This window comes from Papilio polytes, unplaced genomic scaffold (assembly GCF_000836215.1).
Source record: "Papilio polytes unplaced genomic scaffold, Ppol_1.0 DF823923.1, whole genome shotgun sequence".
Lineage (NCBI taxonomy): Eukaryota > Metazoa > Arthropoda > Insecta > Lepidoptera > Papilionidae > Papilio > Papilio polytes.
This window is the reverse complement of record NW_013525281.1, coordinates 2,109,463-2,126,996: the sequence shown is the minus strand read 5'-3', so window position 1 is coordinate 2,126,996 and position 17,534 is coordinate 2,109,463. Positions and strand designations below refer to the sequence as shown.

General features: G+C 32.2%; 4 protein-coding genes across 8 annotated transcripts in view; all 4 read left to right on the top strand.

The window, feature by feature from the left end:
* The first annotated feature begins 1,005 nt into the window (after positions 1–1,005).
* On the top strand, positions 1,006–3,528 carry LOC106102269 (venom carboxylesterase-6-like). Its single transcript, XM_013281693.1, has 3 exons — positions 1,006–1,239; positions 1,422–2,761; positions 3,327–3,528. Exons 1-3 carry the CDS (start codon positions 1,042–1,044, stop codon positions 3,526–3,528), a joined length of 1,740 nt encoding a protein of 579 aa, XP_013137147.1. The 5' UTR covers positions 1,006–1,041.
* Positions 3,529–4,077: 549 nt separating this feature from the next.
* LOC106102258 (esterase E4-like) lies at positions 4,078–6,518 on the top strand. Its single transcript, XM_013281683.1, has 3 exons — positions 4,078–4,366; positions 4,736–6,087; positions 6,296–6,518. The coding sequence occupies exons 1-3, from the start codon at positions 4,184–4,186 to the stop codon at positions 6,495–6,497; spliced, it is 1,737 nt and encodes a 578-aa protein (XP_013137137.1). The 5' UTR covers positions 4,078–4,183; the 3' UTR covers positions 6,498–6,518.
* A 713-nt stretch (positions 6,519–7,231) lies between these two features.
* On the top strand, positions 7,232–9,492 carry LOC106102250 (carboxylesterase 5A-like). The gene is made up of 3 exons (XM_013281674.1): positions 7,232–7,519; positions 7,591–8,936; positions 9,132–9,492. The coding sequence occupies exons 1-3, from the start codon at positions 7,325–7,327 to the stop codon at positions 9,346–9,348; spliced, it is 1,758 nt and encodes a 585-aa protein (XP_013137128.1). The 5' UTR covers positions 7,232–7,324; the 3' UTR covers positions 9,349–9,492.
* Positions 9,493–12,859: 3,367 nt separating this feature from the next.
* The window catches only part of LOC106102463 (aldehyde dehydrogenase, dimeric NADP-preferring), a 23,762-nt gene continuing 19,087 nt past the window's right edge, over positions 12,860–17,534 (top strand). For 3 of the 5 annotated variants that reach the window (XR_001225573.1, XM_013281953.1, XM_013281952.1), the window contains exon 1: positions 16,574–16,736. Coding sequence is in view for 4 of the 5 variants with exons in the window: in XM_013281953.1 (XP_013137407.1) it covers positions 16,574–16,736 (163 nt within the window). In the remaining variant the exon portion in view is untranslated. Of the gene's footprint in view, positions 13,014–16,573; positions 16,737–17,534 lie in introns of those variants that run through there. The other 2 variants (XM_013281954.1, XM_013281956.1) reach the window with 2 other exon arrangements.

The following is a 17,534-nucleotide window of genomic DNA, read 5'->3' as shown; positions in this document are numbered from 1 at the left end:
TAAAGTTACTTTATAATTTACAAATAGTTAGTAATTAATTATAAAGATTTACTTGAAAAAAATATGAAATAAGGTGTACATCACTAAATTTATTAAGCTAGACTACATTTTATTTTATAATATAAGGTCAAGCGGTTACCTGAATCCACAGAAATGAAAAGCGACCGCTGCCCATAAATATCCGCAATTGCAGATGCGTTGCCTACCCTTCATTGACGGAGGAGGAGACGCACATAAAAAGGACATTACCCCTTCCTATGCCTCTCCTCCATCGTCAAATCCACTTTTCCATCCCATGCTTTCCTCTTAAGAAAAGGGTGTAAAGGGAAAGGGACCAAAATTAGGCCTCCGGACATAGGAGCCATCTAAATAAAAGATACTAAAGAAGCCATAAAATTACCTTGAATCTATCAGCTAACGAGGGTAGTGCATAAGGAATGTTGATAAATGTCGCGTATGGAAGATTTTCGTACACTGTAAAGAATTTTCTTCCAACAATTGTAGTTTGATTCGTTAATAATTCATATAATTCTCCTTTGACACTATTAGAAAATATCATAAAAACTAACACGTAATTAAAAATGACATAACACATTGTGGTAACTATTTTCTATTACAAATGGAAAAATTATATGACTTTTGCTACTTTTGTTACCCGTTGTTTAAAGTCATTGAACGAGATATAAAAACTACTGAAACCCGTAACATATTTTGAAAATACACTTCTCTATAACGAATTGAAACGATAAAGTTATTGTACAAGTACAATTTACTAATCCCAATATCAATCATTAAAATAAAGTAAACATTGCAATGGAAAATGTTACTTTTACATAAAATTAAAAAGTAAACGAATATAATGTTCCAAAAAATTACTTGAACACACTGTTTACTGTTAATTTTCATTCCAAAATTACTAAATAACGTATAGACATTCAACATATCAGTCCATAAAGATTAAACAGAATTTGTTTATCATTTATTATCGTAAATGTAGTCCACAATTACACCTCATTTAATAAAAACGTGTGATGGTATAAAATGGAGTTTAAACTACTATTCTATACATTTCTATATTTAATATCAATTATATTTGTAAGTGCAGATGGAGAGACTGTCCTGACCACCCATGGTTTAGTATCGGGAAAAATATTAAAAACGTTATTTAAAGAAACCCAGTACCATGGATTTATGGGTATACCATACGCTGCACCACCTGTTAAAGACCTAAGATTTATGGTAAATATAGATTTATACTTTTAAATCCATATTAGTTCATAATTTCGGACGAGTTACGAGTATGAATACCTAATTCATTTTATTATCACATTATTTTGCCTTTTTTAATTTATCAGATCTTAAACAAGCCATTGTTATTTATAAAATTTTAAATGTAATCCTGTATTTTAATTTCTTTTTAGCCACCAAAAGACATTGAGCCTTGGACGGGTGTTTTAAAAGCGACAAAAGAAAAACCTCCATGTCTGCAATATAATTACAACGTGAAGAAAAGTGATTCGATTGGGCAATGTGGTGTAGAAGATTGTCTTTACCTTGATATATTTACACCAGCAGTAGATGAGAATAAACGTGGCGTTGTTGTATTTCTGTATAATGAATATTTCCGATACTCATATAATAAAACAAAAGACTACGCACCAGATTTCTTCATCGAAGAAGACGTGATTGTAGTTGAAATAAGTCATCGACTATCAGTTTTGGGATTCTTATCATTAGAAGATGATATATTGCCTGGTAATTCTGGACTGAAAGATGTAGTAAAGGCTTTAGAATGGATAAACAGTAATATAGAACGATTTGGAGGAGATGCAAATAAAATTACATTGATGGGTTTCAAAGGAGGTGCTGCTGCGATAGACTTACTTCTTCATACGAAAGCAAAAAGCCTCATAAACGGAGCTATTTTACACAGTGGAACCTCGTTGTCTCCAGATATTTTGCAAGATGATGTTCGGGAAAGAGCATTCAAACTAGGTGAATTATTGGAAATCGGCACGACAAGCAGTAGTAAACTTTTAAAATATTTCAACGATGTTACACCAGAGAAATTACTTTCGAAGGACTTTAGATCTCTACCTGATGACTACTATAAAGAGAATCAAAAACCTCTCTTAGCTTTCGGACCTGTAATCGAAGTCAATTCAGACGGTCTTGTTCTTCAGTATCCAGAACGTATGCATGATCCTATCAATATTCCCATAATGATTGGATCAAATTCCCGTGAAGGTTTAGATTCGGCAATAGATTACCTTGCTGATCCAAAACGAATGGTATACATCGAAAAAGATTTCCATTTCTTATTACCCATACGGACAGAAACTAAGTTTGACCCTCTTAAAGATGATTACTACAAAGCTATAGAAGAAATTAAAAATTTCTATTTCAAAAAGGGTAAAGTGACACTAAAAAGTGTTAGTGATTATGTCACTTACATAGGAGATGTACTTACGTCTTATCCCGTAGACGTTATGACGAGGATGTACGCAAGTAAAGTAGCAAAACCCTTGTACTATTACCATTTCGATTATTATAGCGAATTGAATGCCAACAAAAACAGAATTTTGGCATTGTCTAAAGTAAGCGATGGTACCTGGGGAGCCACATCCGGTGACGAATTGTGTTATCTTTTTAAATGTCCTAGCCTAAAGAAAAACTATCTTAAACTAAAGAAATCGATGTCTGAAGAAATAATATTACAAAGGAAATTAGTCAAACTGTGGTCTAATTTTATTAAATACGGGTAAGTTATGGAAAAAACATTTTGTGGTCGAAAAGATTATTTATATTGTTTCTAATCTTACTAATATTATAAATGCGAAAGATGACATGGATGGATGGATGTTTGTTAGAATCTGTAGCCTAAACGGCTGAACGGATTTTGATGAAATTTGGTATGGATGCAGAGGATATTCTGGATGAACACATAGGCTACTCACTTTTGTTTTTTTTTTATTCCACGCGAACGGAGTCGCGAGCGAAGGCTAGTAATTAATATTTCTAAGATTATGATGACCTTAGGATGTAAATATATTCTAACTTCAAATAGCCGTTACCGAGTAAATACACATACGAGTCAGCAAATTACGAATGCAGGGTTAGCGTGGAACCGGTCTTAACATAAAATTCTAAAATCTCTGATATAAAGAAACAAAACATTTTAGAGGATATATCAATCACAGGCGAGTTTTTAGTTACAGAACATTTAATACTGTAAGACACAATTTCCCTCAAAAAGACCAGTAATTTTATTAATAACAAAGTTTCCAATAGCCCAATCGTTTAAAGTAATCATTTCTATGTTTTAGATCTCCTACACCAGGACATAATAATCCATTGGAGAACTTCGAATGGCCGGAGTATAATTTGGAAACGAAAGAATATCTTCACATTGGAAAAAATATAGAAATACGGCGTAATCTCTTCGGAGATAGATTCGAATTCTGGGACAAATTCCTAACTAGATGGCCTAAAATATTGAAGAACTTAAGGGAAAAGGATGAATTATAATAATAGTAAATAATTCATAAAAAATAGAGTAGTCTTTTTTCTTCCTTAAATATTCCTTTAAGCATGCTTTAATCATAGTTATATCTAAGTGTGCGGTAGTGCACCTGCCGAGACTAGCACAGCCAAATACTCTTTTCTATAATAATTTTTTCTCGGAAAGACATTTCAGAAAGTGTGCAAAATAAAGTTACTACAAACACGACAGAATTTAAACCTCTTTTACGAGGTAACAAAGCATTAAAGAACAAAACTATGAAAAAATACGATGAAAACTATAGTTTCTTAAATTTTACGTTTAATTTTCTCTTTTGTGTCAATTCAATCAAGTAACGTGTCCTTAACCCTTTGATTTCGGATTCTTTTGACTCTTTCCTATGAATTTACCAAGTTTTTTATTCTGTAATAACAAATATAAAAGCAGTAGCCACTAATAACATTAGATTAATAAAATACCACTTCCTTAGAAATAGTTATCGCGATTACGATTCTAGTAAGAGTTATAAATTATCACAACGTTAAAGATAAAAGCGTAAATGAAGCCAGTAACGATTATACAGTTTATCTATAGGACACGTCAGTAGTAAGGATTACAAGAATGTATTAAATAAACAACTAAATTATATTATATCTAAATAACCAGCTTGTAGACATTATAATGAATTTAATAATTTTAGTGATTCTTTTTTGTATTACAATAACATATGCTAATGTAATAGTGGAAACTAAGTTAGGTAAAGTGGCCGGTAAGAGAGTGGATTCAATTATTCCAAATGAGAAATATTATTCTTTCTTAGGCATACCGTATGCTGAACCACCAGTTGGTGAACTAAGATTCAAGGTAAGAAGTTTTTTATTGTAATTAATTTTATATTCAATGCGAATTACATAGAAAAGAATAATTAGAGGCAAGCTATTTTTAAGTGCTCTCATGAATTTTTTGAATTACTTAATGTATTGCTTATTTTTTTAAACTTTATTCCTTAACGTTATTACAGAGCGCATAGAAATTTCAATGTTGATAATTTAAATTTATATTTGGCTATTATATTATGCAATTATTTTTTTATTTTAATAATGCTTTTGAGGTACCACTAACGTTAGACCTTTAATTGAAATCAAGAAGACCATTCTTGGCCAAGGCCAAAATTTTGCAAATTTCAGTTATACTAATTCATTAATTTTAATTTAACTAACTTCTTATTTTCAGTCTCCAAAACCTCATCAAGGATGGACTGGTGTTCTAGAAGCAAAAAAGGAACGAAAAGCATGTCCACAATTCTATTTACCAGTCAGATCAACAAAAAAAATTGGTTTCTTCGGTAACGAAGATTGTTTACATCTGAGTATTCACACGCCCAACGTCCCTGAACAAAGTCAAAATCTTCCCACAATTGTGTTTTTATACAATGAACAGTTTCGTATATCCTTCAATGGTACAAAGGATTATAACCCAGACTTTTTTATGAAAGAAAATGTCATTCTTGTAACGCTTCACCACAGAATAGGAGCACTCGGTTTCCTTGCATTTGGAGACGATGTACTTCCTGGGAATTACGGTCTTCGGGATGTTTTATTAGCTCTAAAATGGATTCAAGAAAATATAAAAAGTTTCGGCGGAGATCCATCGAAAGTAACATTAATGGGCAGTCAAGGTGGTGGAGCTATCGCCGATATACTTCTGCAATCTCCTAAAGCTGAAGGCTTATTCAGTGGTGTTATTTTACAAAGTGGATCTTCATGGGACCCGATTTACTTAGATACGAATCCCAGTAAAAAAGCAAAAGGTCTCGGTGAAGAGTTAAAAGAAACCGTAACCACAAGTTCTTATTTCTTAAAACGTTTGGCGGATTTCTCAGCACAAATTTTAGCGGAATCTGAACATTTATCTGTACATGCAGATGATGCACGAGCTGTACAAAGAGGATTGGTTGCTTTTGGGCCGAGTGTTGAACCTAATCATCCGGACGCGTTGATCACAGCTCTACCCGAGGATACGAATTTTAAAATAAATGTACCTGTCATGATAGGTTATAATTCACGAGAAGGCATAGAAATGGGGGAGAGAATCTTGCACAAGCCGCAGTATCTGACATTTGCTGATAGAGATTTCCTCTTCATGTTACCTATAAGGGTTAAATTCCATTTTCAAATCAATGACCATGTTTATTACGATGCTATCGAAAAAATTAAAGATTTTTACTTTGACGAAGGATATATAAAAGTTAGTAAGCCTGGAGAGTTTTTGTCTTATTTGAATGATATAAGTATTTTTTATAATACTGATTATGCTGTTAGGAAGTATACGAATATTTCGAGTTTCCCAGTATATTATTATGTTTTTGACTACAGTGGAGAATTGAATATGAGAAAGAAGGCATCACTTCAAAATGCTGTCAATCTAGACGAAACCTGGGGAGCTTCGACAGCGGATGAATTATGTTATCTATTTATATGCAATCCTAGAAATGTTTACAAAAAATTACTCGAAGACGAAGACTCAGAAGAAATTAAAGTTTTAACTAACATGGTTAAGATGTGGACGAACTTTGCTAAAACTGGGTAAGAGGAATAAAATGCTTAGAGTTAATACTTAGATACTAACATAACATTAGCAAGACAAAAAGTGTAATTCGATAAAATTACAGTTGTCGTATAACAATGAAATTACAACATTCTGATATTATTTAAGCACCATAAAAATTAAAATTGACTTATGTTCTAACACTTCTAGATTTTTGTAAACATTTTGATGTGGTTTTTTTTTCAGGAATCCTACACCACCAGGAGAAAACTTTACGTGGAAACCGGCGACAAAAGAAAGTAAAGAATGTCTTGTTATTAGTGATGAGCTTGAAATGAAGACTAACATAAACGAAGATATCGTGAATTTCTGGGATGAATTCATATCAACATACAGCGAACGAGCAATCGATAATGTTATAAAAGACGAATTAAAAGATGAATTGTAACAATACACAATATGTTTTGTACATAGTTGTTTCTTTATTCAACATTAAGATCCTGCGTATACCTGGGAACAAATTATCAAACGATAGTCGCGCTTTATTCCTATGAACTTTTATGAAAGTACGCATACCACAGCCGATATAATCAAACTTTTGTGCGATAATTTAGTCTTAGATGCGCGGGCTGTTAAGAGAACATTGTTTGAACGATAAGAGCTTGGTAGATCGATGATATCCTGACTGAGGAACATTCTAAATGTATTCCTTGAATCCGACTTTACCCATGACCGCCCACACATGGTCTCGAGTAGTAGTCATTCTGATATCGTGCTAGCTCAAGCCGACATATATTAAATATAATTTGACAGCTCAAATACAGAGACTTTTAAACAACGATAAATAAGTAATAATAAATAAAATCAATATAAAAATAGCATAGTTAATAGTTAACATGAAGTTTATTTATGTTATTTTAAATAATTGCCAGTGCAAAATATTCCATAGTTAAACAAATCAAGTACAAAAAATAATTGAATATTCAATAATATTAAACTCAAAAAATAGTTAAATCCGTATAATTGTTAAATGCTAAATTCATTTTTTTATTCTCATTAATTACTATTAATATTTCTCATTAATTCATTAACAAATAAAAGTCAACAACGTGTTCAAATAGCATTTAAAATCTTATCACTGCAATTGATAAGGACAATAAATATTCTGTCTATCGATATCCATCACAAGTAAGCACGTGAAATATGAAATCTACACAATATTGTTAAAAATTTGTGAGTAGAAATTACAGAAGGTTAAAATTATTTAAATATAAAATGAGATTCTTTTTATTGCTGTGTTTAATCACTTATATTCAAAAATCAAACACAAATGAGAATAATGTAAACATTAAAATTCAACAAGGGGAACTGGCCGGAAAAATAGAGAGAACACTATTTAAAAATGTGGAGTACTATTCATTTAGAGGTATACCTTACGCGTTACCACCAACAGAAGAATTAAGATTTAAGGTAGGTTTAAAATATTTTATTAAATTATTGAGTTTAAATTTGCAATAACCTATACACTATCACTTTGACAGGCACCGGTTAAACATAACAAATGGGACGGAATCTATGAAGCTTTTATTGAGAAGCCAACTTGCTTGCAATTCAGTTCTCGCCAAAGAAATGGAGAATCTTTTGGCATATCAGGATCGGAAGATTGTCTTTACCTTAACGTGTTTACACCTAACCTCAAAGGATCTCCTGCTCCTGTAGTGGTATTCGATTACAATGACAATTTCAAAACTGGATTTAATGGATCACAAACATACGCTCCAGACTTTTTTATTGAAGAAGATGTAATAGTTGTAACAATTAATCATCGTCTTGGATTATTTGGATATTTAACAACAGATGACGACATTATTCCCGGTAACAATGGATTACGCGATTTTATTTTAGGACTAAATTGGATTAAAGAAAATATCAAACAATTCGGAGGAGATCCGGATAGGGTAACACTAATGGGCAACAGAGGCGGAGCTGTACTAATTGATACGCTTTTGTATTCTGCCAAAGCAAAAAATCTATTCAGCGCCGCAATCTTACAAAGCGGGACTTCTGTTGAGCCGTTTTTGTTTTATGACAAACCAAGAGAAGCGGCTTTTGAGTTAGGTGAATTATGCGATATTAATGCAACAGACAGTGCTACTTTATTGGAGGGATTGCAGAAAATTGATGCAGAAATTTTAATTACAAAGGATGTCAGCGTCTCAGATACAACCTTCGACTTAGCTCAACTGGTTATTCAACCTTTCAGTCCGATTGTGGAGAAGAATCCAGATGCTGTGTTAACATTTTTACCTGAGAGTGGATTAGTCGTCAACGACGTCCCGATTATAATCGGAATGAACTCTAGGGAAGGTCTAGATTTGGCATCACCCTATATATTTGAACCGCGACTACTTACAGACTACAGTCAAGATTTCTTCGTACATCTACCAAAGAGAACCGGATTTCAATTCGATCGAAACAGTACAGTTTTTCAAGAAGCGGTAAAAGAAATTCAAAACTTTTACTTCGAAGAAGGTTACTTATATTATAACAATATCCTCGAGTACGCAGTTTACGTTGGGGATGTTCTTCAAAACTACGCTTTGAATCTTGCAGCAGAAAAGTTAAGTACAGACCTCAAATCTTCGGTCTATTACTATGTTTTCGATTTCAGAGGATCTTTAAATGAAAACATTGAATACATGTACCGACGAGTTAGATTTCCTATAGAAAATTGGGGAGCCACAATAACTGACGAGTTGTGCTATCTACATCTTTGTACGAGAATTAAAAAAAATTACATCAAACTTCGTAAATTGCTAAGCGAACAGCCTGATATGAAAGTGTTAAAAAATATGGTGCGCTTGTGGACAAATTTTGCAAAACATCGGTAAGTATTTGTTTTCATGGAAACGAGAATGATTAAGTAGTTAAAATATTGTTTTTTATTCTTTTGATTTCAAAAACAAAAGTGAACTATCCTAATTGTCTTGCTTAATTAGTAGTCAAAGCATGAAAACATGCAAAACGAAATGCTTCTCTTTAAGTGAACTTTGAGTTTCTCTTTACTCGTATACTATTTCAGGAACCCAACACCCGATCTGAGTGATGATTTACTCAAGGATTTCACATGGCAGCCACATAATAAAGAGAAAAACAACTATCTTCATATCAACAAAAAACTTCGCATGAAACAAAATCCTATGGGTGAACGCGTTAAGTTTTGGGACGACTTTATTGCCAAGTATTCCGCATTAGCTGAAGATGGTGTTGTAAAAGATAAAAACCACGATGAATTATAAATAAATCAGTTAAATCGATTTTATGTTTCAAATGCTTATATACTAAGATTTCTAACATAGACTACAAAAAGTAATCTTCATAAAGCTTAATCAATTTCATAAATAAATTGCGTTTTTGTTGCTATAGGCCATATATCCCTTTTTTTCATAAGAGTGGGCGCACACCCTTGACAAAACAATCGCATGACATAAACATAAATTGTACAAATATCGATTGTTTAGCAGCCAATTCAACTGTTTAGTTGCACAACTAAAAATTGAGTAGTACGCGCACCTCCATATAAGCTCTTAAAAATCAAAGCACGACTAATCAGTCGTGCGATAGTTTAGTCAGAGGTGTGCGCGCGCTTAAACAGACTACAATATGTAACTATAGTTATAAATACAGGTGCATTCGAAATTCATATAATTTTGATACCAAGACATTCATATGCATTGCAACGGTTTATTTCATATTTGGCGATATGCTCGTCTATCCCATTAGCCTATAAAAACAAGGCTCAGCAGTTAATGAATTGGACACGGTCAGTATTGACAAGGTCAAACTTGCAGCAGAACCTGTTTATGCAACAGCAGTTATGCAACATACATCTATATCCTTTCGACATTGACATCGATTACATAGTGCATATTATAATATCGCACACGACATTCACTGTTGTACTGTCAATCATACTAATATTATAAATGCGACAATTTAGACGGATAGATGTTTGTTAGAGTTTGTAGCCTAAACGACTGAACGAATTTCTATGAAATTTGGTATAGATGTGGAGGATTGTGTGAAAGAACACACAGGCTACTCACTTTTGTTTTTTTTTTATTCCACGCAGACGGAGTCGCGACCGAAAGCTAATAACTTATAAACAAAATATGAGTCGTTTACTACTTTACCTTCGATGCTCGTTTTTCTTACGTAGTTGAAGAAAATAGCCCGTGTGATCTTCCAGACCATGCTTTATATAAATATCAATACCAATTTTTTTTTAGATCCGTTCAGCAGTTTAGACGACAAACTAACAAACATCCATCGCATCAATCCATCTAAATTTTTGCATTTATAACATTAACTAGTTAGTTTATTCGTAGTCATAATGTGTTTTCAGAAATTTCGGTTTCGGTTTTGGGTGCAAAAACTGTTTTTGCACTATTAAATGTGCAATAATTACTCGTCCTATACGCCAATTTCCATGTTAATACAGATTTTACATATATTCTAATAGAACGAATCAACACCATTCTCCCTGCGCTGTTTATCTATGTGGTCCGACCCTATTACTTTCAATATAATATCCATTACGAATTCTTCCAATTCTATAACAATTTTATCATATTTTGAATCTTATCATTCTCAAGGGATTTGAATGGTTACCTTAATCTATTTTTAATAGCTAAAGGCCTTCACTTAGGGGACTCTTTATTTCATTAGTAAATGCTATCCATTGCAAAGGTAATCTATATACCTTATATAGTCTGTACATTTATCTAATGATTTAGATTAAAAAGGTTCAAAGTGATACCACAGAAAAAGCTATCTTTTTTTTATAATATAAGGTGGCAAACGAGCAAGCGACCACCTGAATCGACCGAAATGGAAAGCGACCGCTGCCCATAAACATCCAATCTGCTCCAAAATTAAACAATTAAGTTATTAAGAATGTAAGGAGACATTGAAAACTTTTTTAATAATTTTGGAATGAACACCAGTATTAAGTCGTAGGTAAAAATAAAGTTCTTTTTAACACGTTTACTGTGGCAGATAAAATTATAATTCTTCATCTGGTGCGGCGGCGGGCCAAAATGCGCCCCCAAAGATATTTCCGCCAGTGTGGCAGGTCTTTTTAGACCAGCATTAGGATAGATTAAATTGCTATAACGTTGTGAAAACGCAATGTATACATTTTACGTAATGTATAGATACACCTGAAATAATCGATCCGCATTAGCGAGAGGGACAGAATTTTCTTTCTTCGTTACGCACTGAGCGTGTTAACTCCACGTATATCCATTTATTTAATCTGTATCTACATAGTTTCGAATGCAATTAAAAAATAAACGTGACATAAAATTCAATGGTGCATGTTTTACAATGTAACAAATGTTATTATCTTTATTTTATGTAAAATACACACATACACAATACGTGTACAGTAGAACCTCGGTAACTTAAAAACCTCTATAACTTCAAAAAATAATATGTTCCCTTCCCATCAGAGCCCAAAATCTCTACAACATAGACGCTTGAAACCTAAAACCTCTAGCTTAAAATATTTTGTGTTTCCCTTGGACTTTAACTTATCGAAGTTCTACTGTATTAACATAGAAATACTAAGTAATTATACATGGCCGATTTAAAATACCTTTCGCCATTACAAAAATACGTTATCAATGAATAACATTTCAAAATTGCCAAAAAAATCCGGTTTTACGCAAAAAAAACGTTTTATCCGTTTAAACATCAAAGACGCGGAACAAAATAGTGTTTTTATAACGAGTGTAACCTTTAAAATGTTGGTTTTGAATATTATTAGGTATATACTTAGATCATTCAGTACATTATTATTTCAGACACAGGATAATACGTAAATAATATGACAACTGGTATCATCTCTACATTTATATGATTGAGTGTAGGGAAAAAGGCAAGTTGATGATTTTTTTTAATTTCAAAAGTTACATTTTTTTAATGTCGTCATATTTTAAGTTGAATTTAGAAAATAAACTGTCTTTTTCTGTATTCAAATGTAATGAGAAATATATGTAAGTGCAATTACAAAAACATTTTATTAATTCGAATAATAAAGAACTTACTTAAAGTTAAAAAACAATAGACAGAATTGTCTATTTTTCATTACTATTTTTACCTGTCGCAGATAATGGCATGCAATAGACGAGTTTTTTTAATGTGTTCAAAAATAAACATAATTACATAAGTGGCAATTGTTTACGCAGAACAAGTTATAGCTTAGATTTAAGGTAATCAAGTGAATCACTTAGTATTACGTGCACTACGACACAAACAGGCATTTAATGTGGACAGCGGCCATGTAATTGTATCAGGAAGTTGGACTACGTAATTATCTTACACGTGACTTACACTTGTGTACTTCGCCTCGTTAGAACGACGTAATACCGTGGGTTTTCACTGCCATAAAATTTGTATGACAACCGATTTTTATATGTATTTCTATTTGTTACTCAAAATTAAATAAACGACGTATAAACACGTATTGTTAAAGTCCAGTTGATTTGAACAAATTAAAAACCCATTCCTAAAATCTCTTCCATTAGCAAATAACCTATTAGTAAATTAAACTATATTTTTTATTATCTTTTTTGTTGAGTGTACTTAAACGAAGCCGGGAAGGTTGCTAGTAAAATATAAAACATTAAACTAATGAATATTCGTATTTCAACGCGTAATTTTTCAATTATTTTACTAACATGAAGTAAGTTAATATAAAAAAAAAAAACATTATAAGACTGTTTGATTAAATTGCGTATAGTGTCAGTTGAAATGCTACCGCCGCAGACTCAAGACGGCGTAGAGCAAGTTAGTGAAGTGCACGTTATAGACATAGAGGACCAGTTGGAGGGAACCGGTGTTGAAGATTCTCTACAGATACGAATAGAGAACGCTTTCGGTGAAAAAATGAACGGAAACGGTGAGCGCCTCGATTTAAAAATTTAATATAACTCAATAAAAAAAGGCATTTTTTATTCTTTTTAGGGATATCGCTGATAATTTTTTTAACATGTTTTAAGTTATCAATTAAGTTGCGTTTGATCAAATAAGATTTTTTTATATGATTTCGAACATGCACGTTTGCTTATTTCCTGTACAGAAAAAAAAAAGAATTTTGTAATTTACATAATGTATATTAACTAATTTGTTGTTGTTATTTTTTTTTTTGTTATTTGCTATTGTGCTGTAGTATTGTTGAGGATTAAATGTTATTTTATTTTGTTTATTCACTTTTTATACATTTATATTGATGTCAGACGATGGATGTTTGGACAGAAGGTACATCTAAACGAGTAAATGGTGAAAAAAGGTTTTATAAAGGACAATGTATGGAAGAACACATAGGCTACTTACTGAGTTTTTAAATAACTTCTATATGACCCCCGTCTCGTTGCGCATCCTATTATTCGTGCATCAGCCATCATGCAATCAATAAAACCCCCCTCGAATTCCCAGCAGTTCGGTTTCGGTCCGCAAAATGTGTTTTAAATTACATACAAACACTCCAATTACATTCATTGTATTCACACAGATATTTTATTACATTTCCGAAACCTAAGATAAGATACATTTGTAATAATACTCAAATGAAATTGGCGCCTAAAGAAATAACAACGTTGTTAATTAAACCTGTATAATCCGGAAAAGACAAGCATAAAGAAAAAAAATAGCAAATGCTAAAGTTTTTTTAGCTGTAGTTTATTTTTGTACCGGTTTTTTTGCTTTTAAGGCCGGGATGACATGACTGCGCCGCCTCTAACTAGATTTATACCCCATAAGTCTGGAACTGACAAAATCTGATGATATTCATGGAGACCTAGCTTTGATCCATCGGTGGGAGTCGTGCCTCATTTTTTTTTATATTTAACATAATACAAGAAAAAAGTTACTTTAATATAATAAAGTGTGTTGTCACAGACGTAGTTATTATGTAACTACAAAAAAATTTGCGATGTTTTAAGTTATTATCTAACAAATATTACGCGCAAAATTTTGTCGATCAAAGATTATAAAAGGCAAAAACTTTTTAACGGCGATATTTTGTCCTTGTAATCAACTAGCTTTTGCAAAGTTATTAGTGCGGAATAAAAAAATAAGTAGTTTATGCTTTATTCCAGACAGGGCTACACCAATGTATATCTAAGGTATCTTTCATCTAGATTCGTGCAGTCCCCGAGATATTCACCCATTCATCGTAACTTTCGCATTAATACATGTTAATGTAATAGTGTTTAATAGTGGTAGAGCCCGCTTAAACATCTTTGCACGAATGGGCCGGCTCGCCCGGTGTAATACCACGACCACACAGAAGACAGGCGTGAAGTGGGAGCAATTCCGCGTTTCGTCTGATGAGTGTGGTGCCGGAGGCCCAATTTTAGTTCCTTTCCCTTTCCACCCTTTTCTTGAGAGGAAGGGATGGAAAGGAAAAGTGGATTTGATGCTGGAGGAGATGCATAGGAAGGGGAAATGTCCTCTTTATGTGCGTCTCTTCCTCCGTCAATTAAGGGTAGGCAACGCATCTGCAACTGCGATGTTTATGGGCAGCGGTCGCTTTTCATTTCGGTGAATTCAGGTGACCGCTTGCTCGTTTGCCACCTTATGTTATAAAAAAAAATGTTAAATACGAAATAAAATGATAAAACTCACTGCCCTTGACGTTCTTAATGGCGTTAGATTAATCGAGTTTTAACGAATCTGAATTTTCTTCAAACGTAATAAAACCCATTTTATTAATTAATTTAAAATACACAATCATTACCGTCACAACTAAGACAAGAAATAATGGAAAACGCATGCTTCGTGGGTTACCAGTTACCACTGCTAAAAGATTTGTAAAAAGAAATACTTTTGAAAGATGGCCGCCAGTAAAGAAGTTTTTGTCTATTACAATGATGTAGAATTAATGGTTTTTTGAATGTCAATGAAATCGCAAATGAAAAATAAATTAAATCAATTTTATTGTGCGATATTTTCCTCTTATATATCTAGAATGTATAAATACTAATAGTTATTGATTTCTTATAATTCGAAAAGTGGAATTTTAAAACATCTTAAAAAATGTAACAAAACATTTTAATGTATTTTCTTTCAGTACACAAAGATCAACAACATAATTGATGAATATTTTCTCCTGGCTATTTTTATTTAGTAAAAAGTAGTCATAGTGCAATTTAATGTAGTTACTCTATAGCATACGGAAACGGAGGTGAAAGTAAATTGTTGAAAAAAGGCCTTTTAGTTTCTCACTAACTATCATATACTACTGATCACAAATGAAACAAGCATTTCCACGGCTTATAACAAGTAACTATTACTAGTAGAGTATTGTATTTTTTATGTTGTTACTCTACATATGTACACACTACCAACCTAAGCACTTAGCTTTTTTATGAAAATTAAATCGTTTCAGGATAACCAACATAATAATATTGTACTATCCGAACATACTAACATGAGACCGGAATCGAATCATTTCAACGCCACTGTGTTCTATTACATTTATTTTTTCTTAACAAACATGAGTGAAAGTTTCAAGCAAGCTTTTTTTTATTCTTATTGTTACAATAGTTATGAAACGTTGACGATTTCTTACAATCTCAAAGACATTTAAGAATACTTTTTCTATAATTTCGTAGTATACATTATGTATTCGTTTCTGATGTGGTTATCAACCGAAGATTTCGTATTATTTTGGTACTTTAACAGTTTGGTATTACGACATTTAGTGGGAATTTATTCTATCAGAAATCGTTCGACTTGTTTAACAAGTATAATGCAATGGAAAAGTACCGATTGACTTAAGATGACTTTAATCGCGGTTCATTAAAAAGGCAAGGTACAATGCATAACAACACTCATTAACACGTTAAAGACGGTAGAGATTTTTCCATTATTTCAGTTACCGCAGTTGTAACACACTCTGGGATAAAACTATCCTTTTGGTATAGATATTTCTTATTCGTATTGTAAGCGAGATACGTATTAATTGTTTTAGATCTGGTTTCGCATTCAACCTGTTAAAAATCTGATGTACAACACTTTTGTTCGTAATATGAATCTGCGCGTATGTTTTTAATATAGGTATGTAATTAACAATTTCTTGGTTACTTATTAGAAAAAAAAAACAATTGGAATTGCAACAAAAGTAAATCTTACACAAAACCGTCTAGTAGTCATATTAATTTAAGGTTTATGTATAACAATAAATAATGTATTTATAATCAATGCGTTGTAACCATAGTTACTTTTTTTTAATTATCAATATTTTTTTTAAATCTGTGTATTGTAGTCGAAATAAAATATCACTTTACTAAACGCGTTTCCACTGGAAATCCCTAGTAATTTTCTACCAATGGAAAATTATTCCAATTCATTTTAAAGCGCCAAATTCTAAACGTCGTTCGAAGGAAGAAAAAAACGACTGAACTTTTTAAAACGTTGACTCTCCACCACTGTGACACAGACCATTGATCAGTAACAATGAACCCACCGGCGGTACAGCACGCGGGCATACACAATGTACCTGTGAATAGTTATGTGCATATTATCGATATCGAAATAAACACGGATGTTATCGATAAAAGTGAAAAAGTTGTAACAAATTCCGACATACATGTGGACATCGAAGGTGAAATTATTGATGGTATTATTCTATCCCTTTACTGTAAATTGTTTGTAACTCGCTTTCGCCCGCGAATCCGTCTGCGTGGGGTTTATAAAAATAAAAGTGAGAACCCTATGTGTTCTCCCAGACTATTCTCTACATCCATATCAAATTTTATCGAAATCCGTTCAGCTGTTTAAGGTACAAACTCTAACAAACATCCATACATCCATCTAATTTGCATTTATAATATTAGTATGAAGCATAATACTCACATAGTATTAAATAATGAAAACCACGCTCAAATGCACACACATTCAAATAAAATTTAGGGATGAACCGAAAATAATTTAATGTCATCAGTCGATCCAGAATCTAGAAAACTAGGGTAACAAGGAACGTGATAAAATCCAGCGGTGAACAATGTAAATAAAAGGCCAAAAACCTGGTAGTCATTGTTCTGACAATGACATTGAGAAGATCAAATCTTTTGTTTTTGTGATAAAGATTCCATTTATGATTAACAGGTACATGATATCACGATAATAAATGAGTTATAATTATCATAATTTTTCACTTCGATAATTAATATTAAATTGTATAATTATCTATTTAATTAGTAATTATATTTAATGATAAAGCCATTACATAAGATTAGAAACACAATTTGTTTTATAAAGAAAAAAAAAACATGAAAAGAGCAAACTTGAAATTGTTATTTGACTTCAGTTATATAATTCTATTTTATAAAATACACGAAAAACAAAACAAAATGCACTAAAAACAAAACAAAATACACCAAAAACAAAATATTCTCAAAAAAACAGTACACTAAAA

Coding starts and splice junctions, on each gene's coding strand:
- LOC106102269 (XM_013281693.1), top strand. CDS start 1,042: ATGGAGTTTAAACTACTATTCTATACATTTCTATATTTAATATCAATT. Junction 1,240..1,421: donor TTAAAGACCTAAGATTTATG/GTAAATATAGAT, acceptor ATTTCTTTTTAG/CCACCAAAAGACATTGAGCC. Junction 2,762..3,326: donor TCTAATTTTATTAAATACGG/GTAAGTTATGGA, acceptor TCTATGTTTTAG/ATCTCCTACACCAGGACATA.
- LOC106102258 (XM_013281683.1), top strand. CDS start 4,184: ATGAATTTAATAATTTTAGTGATTCTTTTTTGTATTACAATAACATAT. Junction 4,367..4,735: donor TTGGTGAACTAAGATTCAAG/GTAAGAAGTTTT, acceptor TCTTATTTTCAG/TCTCCAAAACCTCATCAAGG. Junction 6,088..6,295: donor ACGAACTTTGCTAAAACTGG/GTAAGAGGAATA, acceptor TTTTTTTTTCAG/GAATCCTACACCACCAGGAG.
- LOC106102250 (XM_013281674.1), top strand. CDS start 7,325: ATGAGATTCTTTTTATTGCTGTGTTTAATCACTTATATTCAAAAATCA. Junction 7,520..7,590: donor CAGAAGAATTAAGATTTAAG/GTAGGTTTAAAA, acceptor TCACTTTGACAG/GCACCGGTTAAACATAACAA. Junction 8,937..9,131: donor ACAAATTTTGCAAAACATCG/GTAAGTATTTGT, acceptor ATACTATTTCAG/GAACCCAACACCCGATCTGA.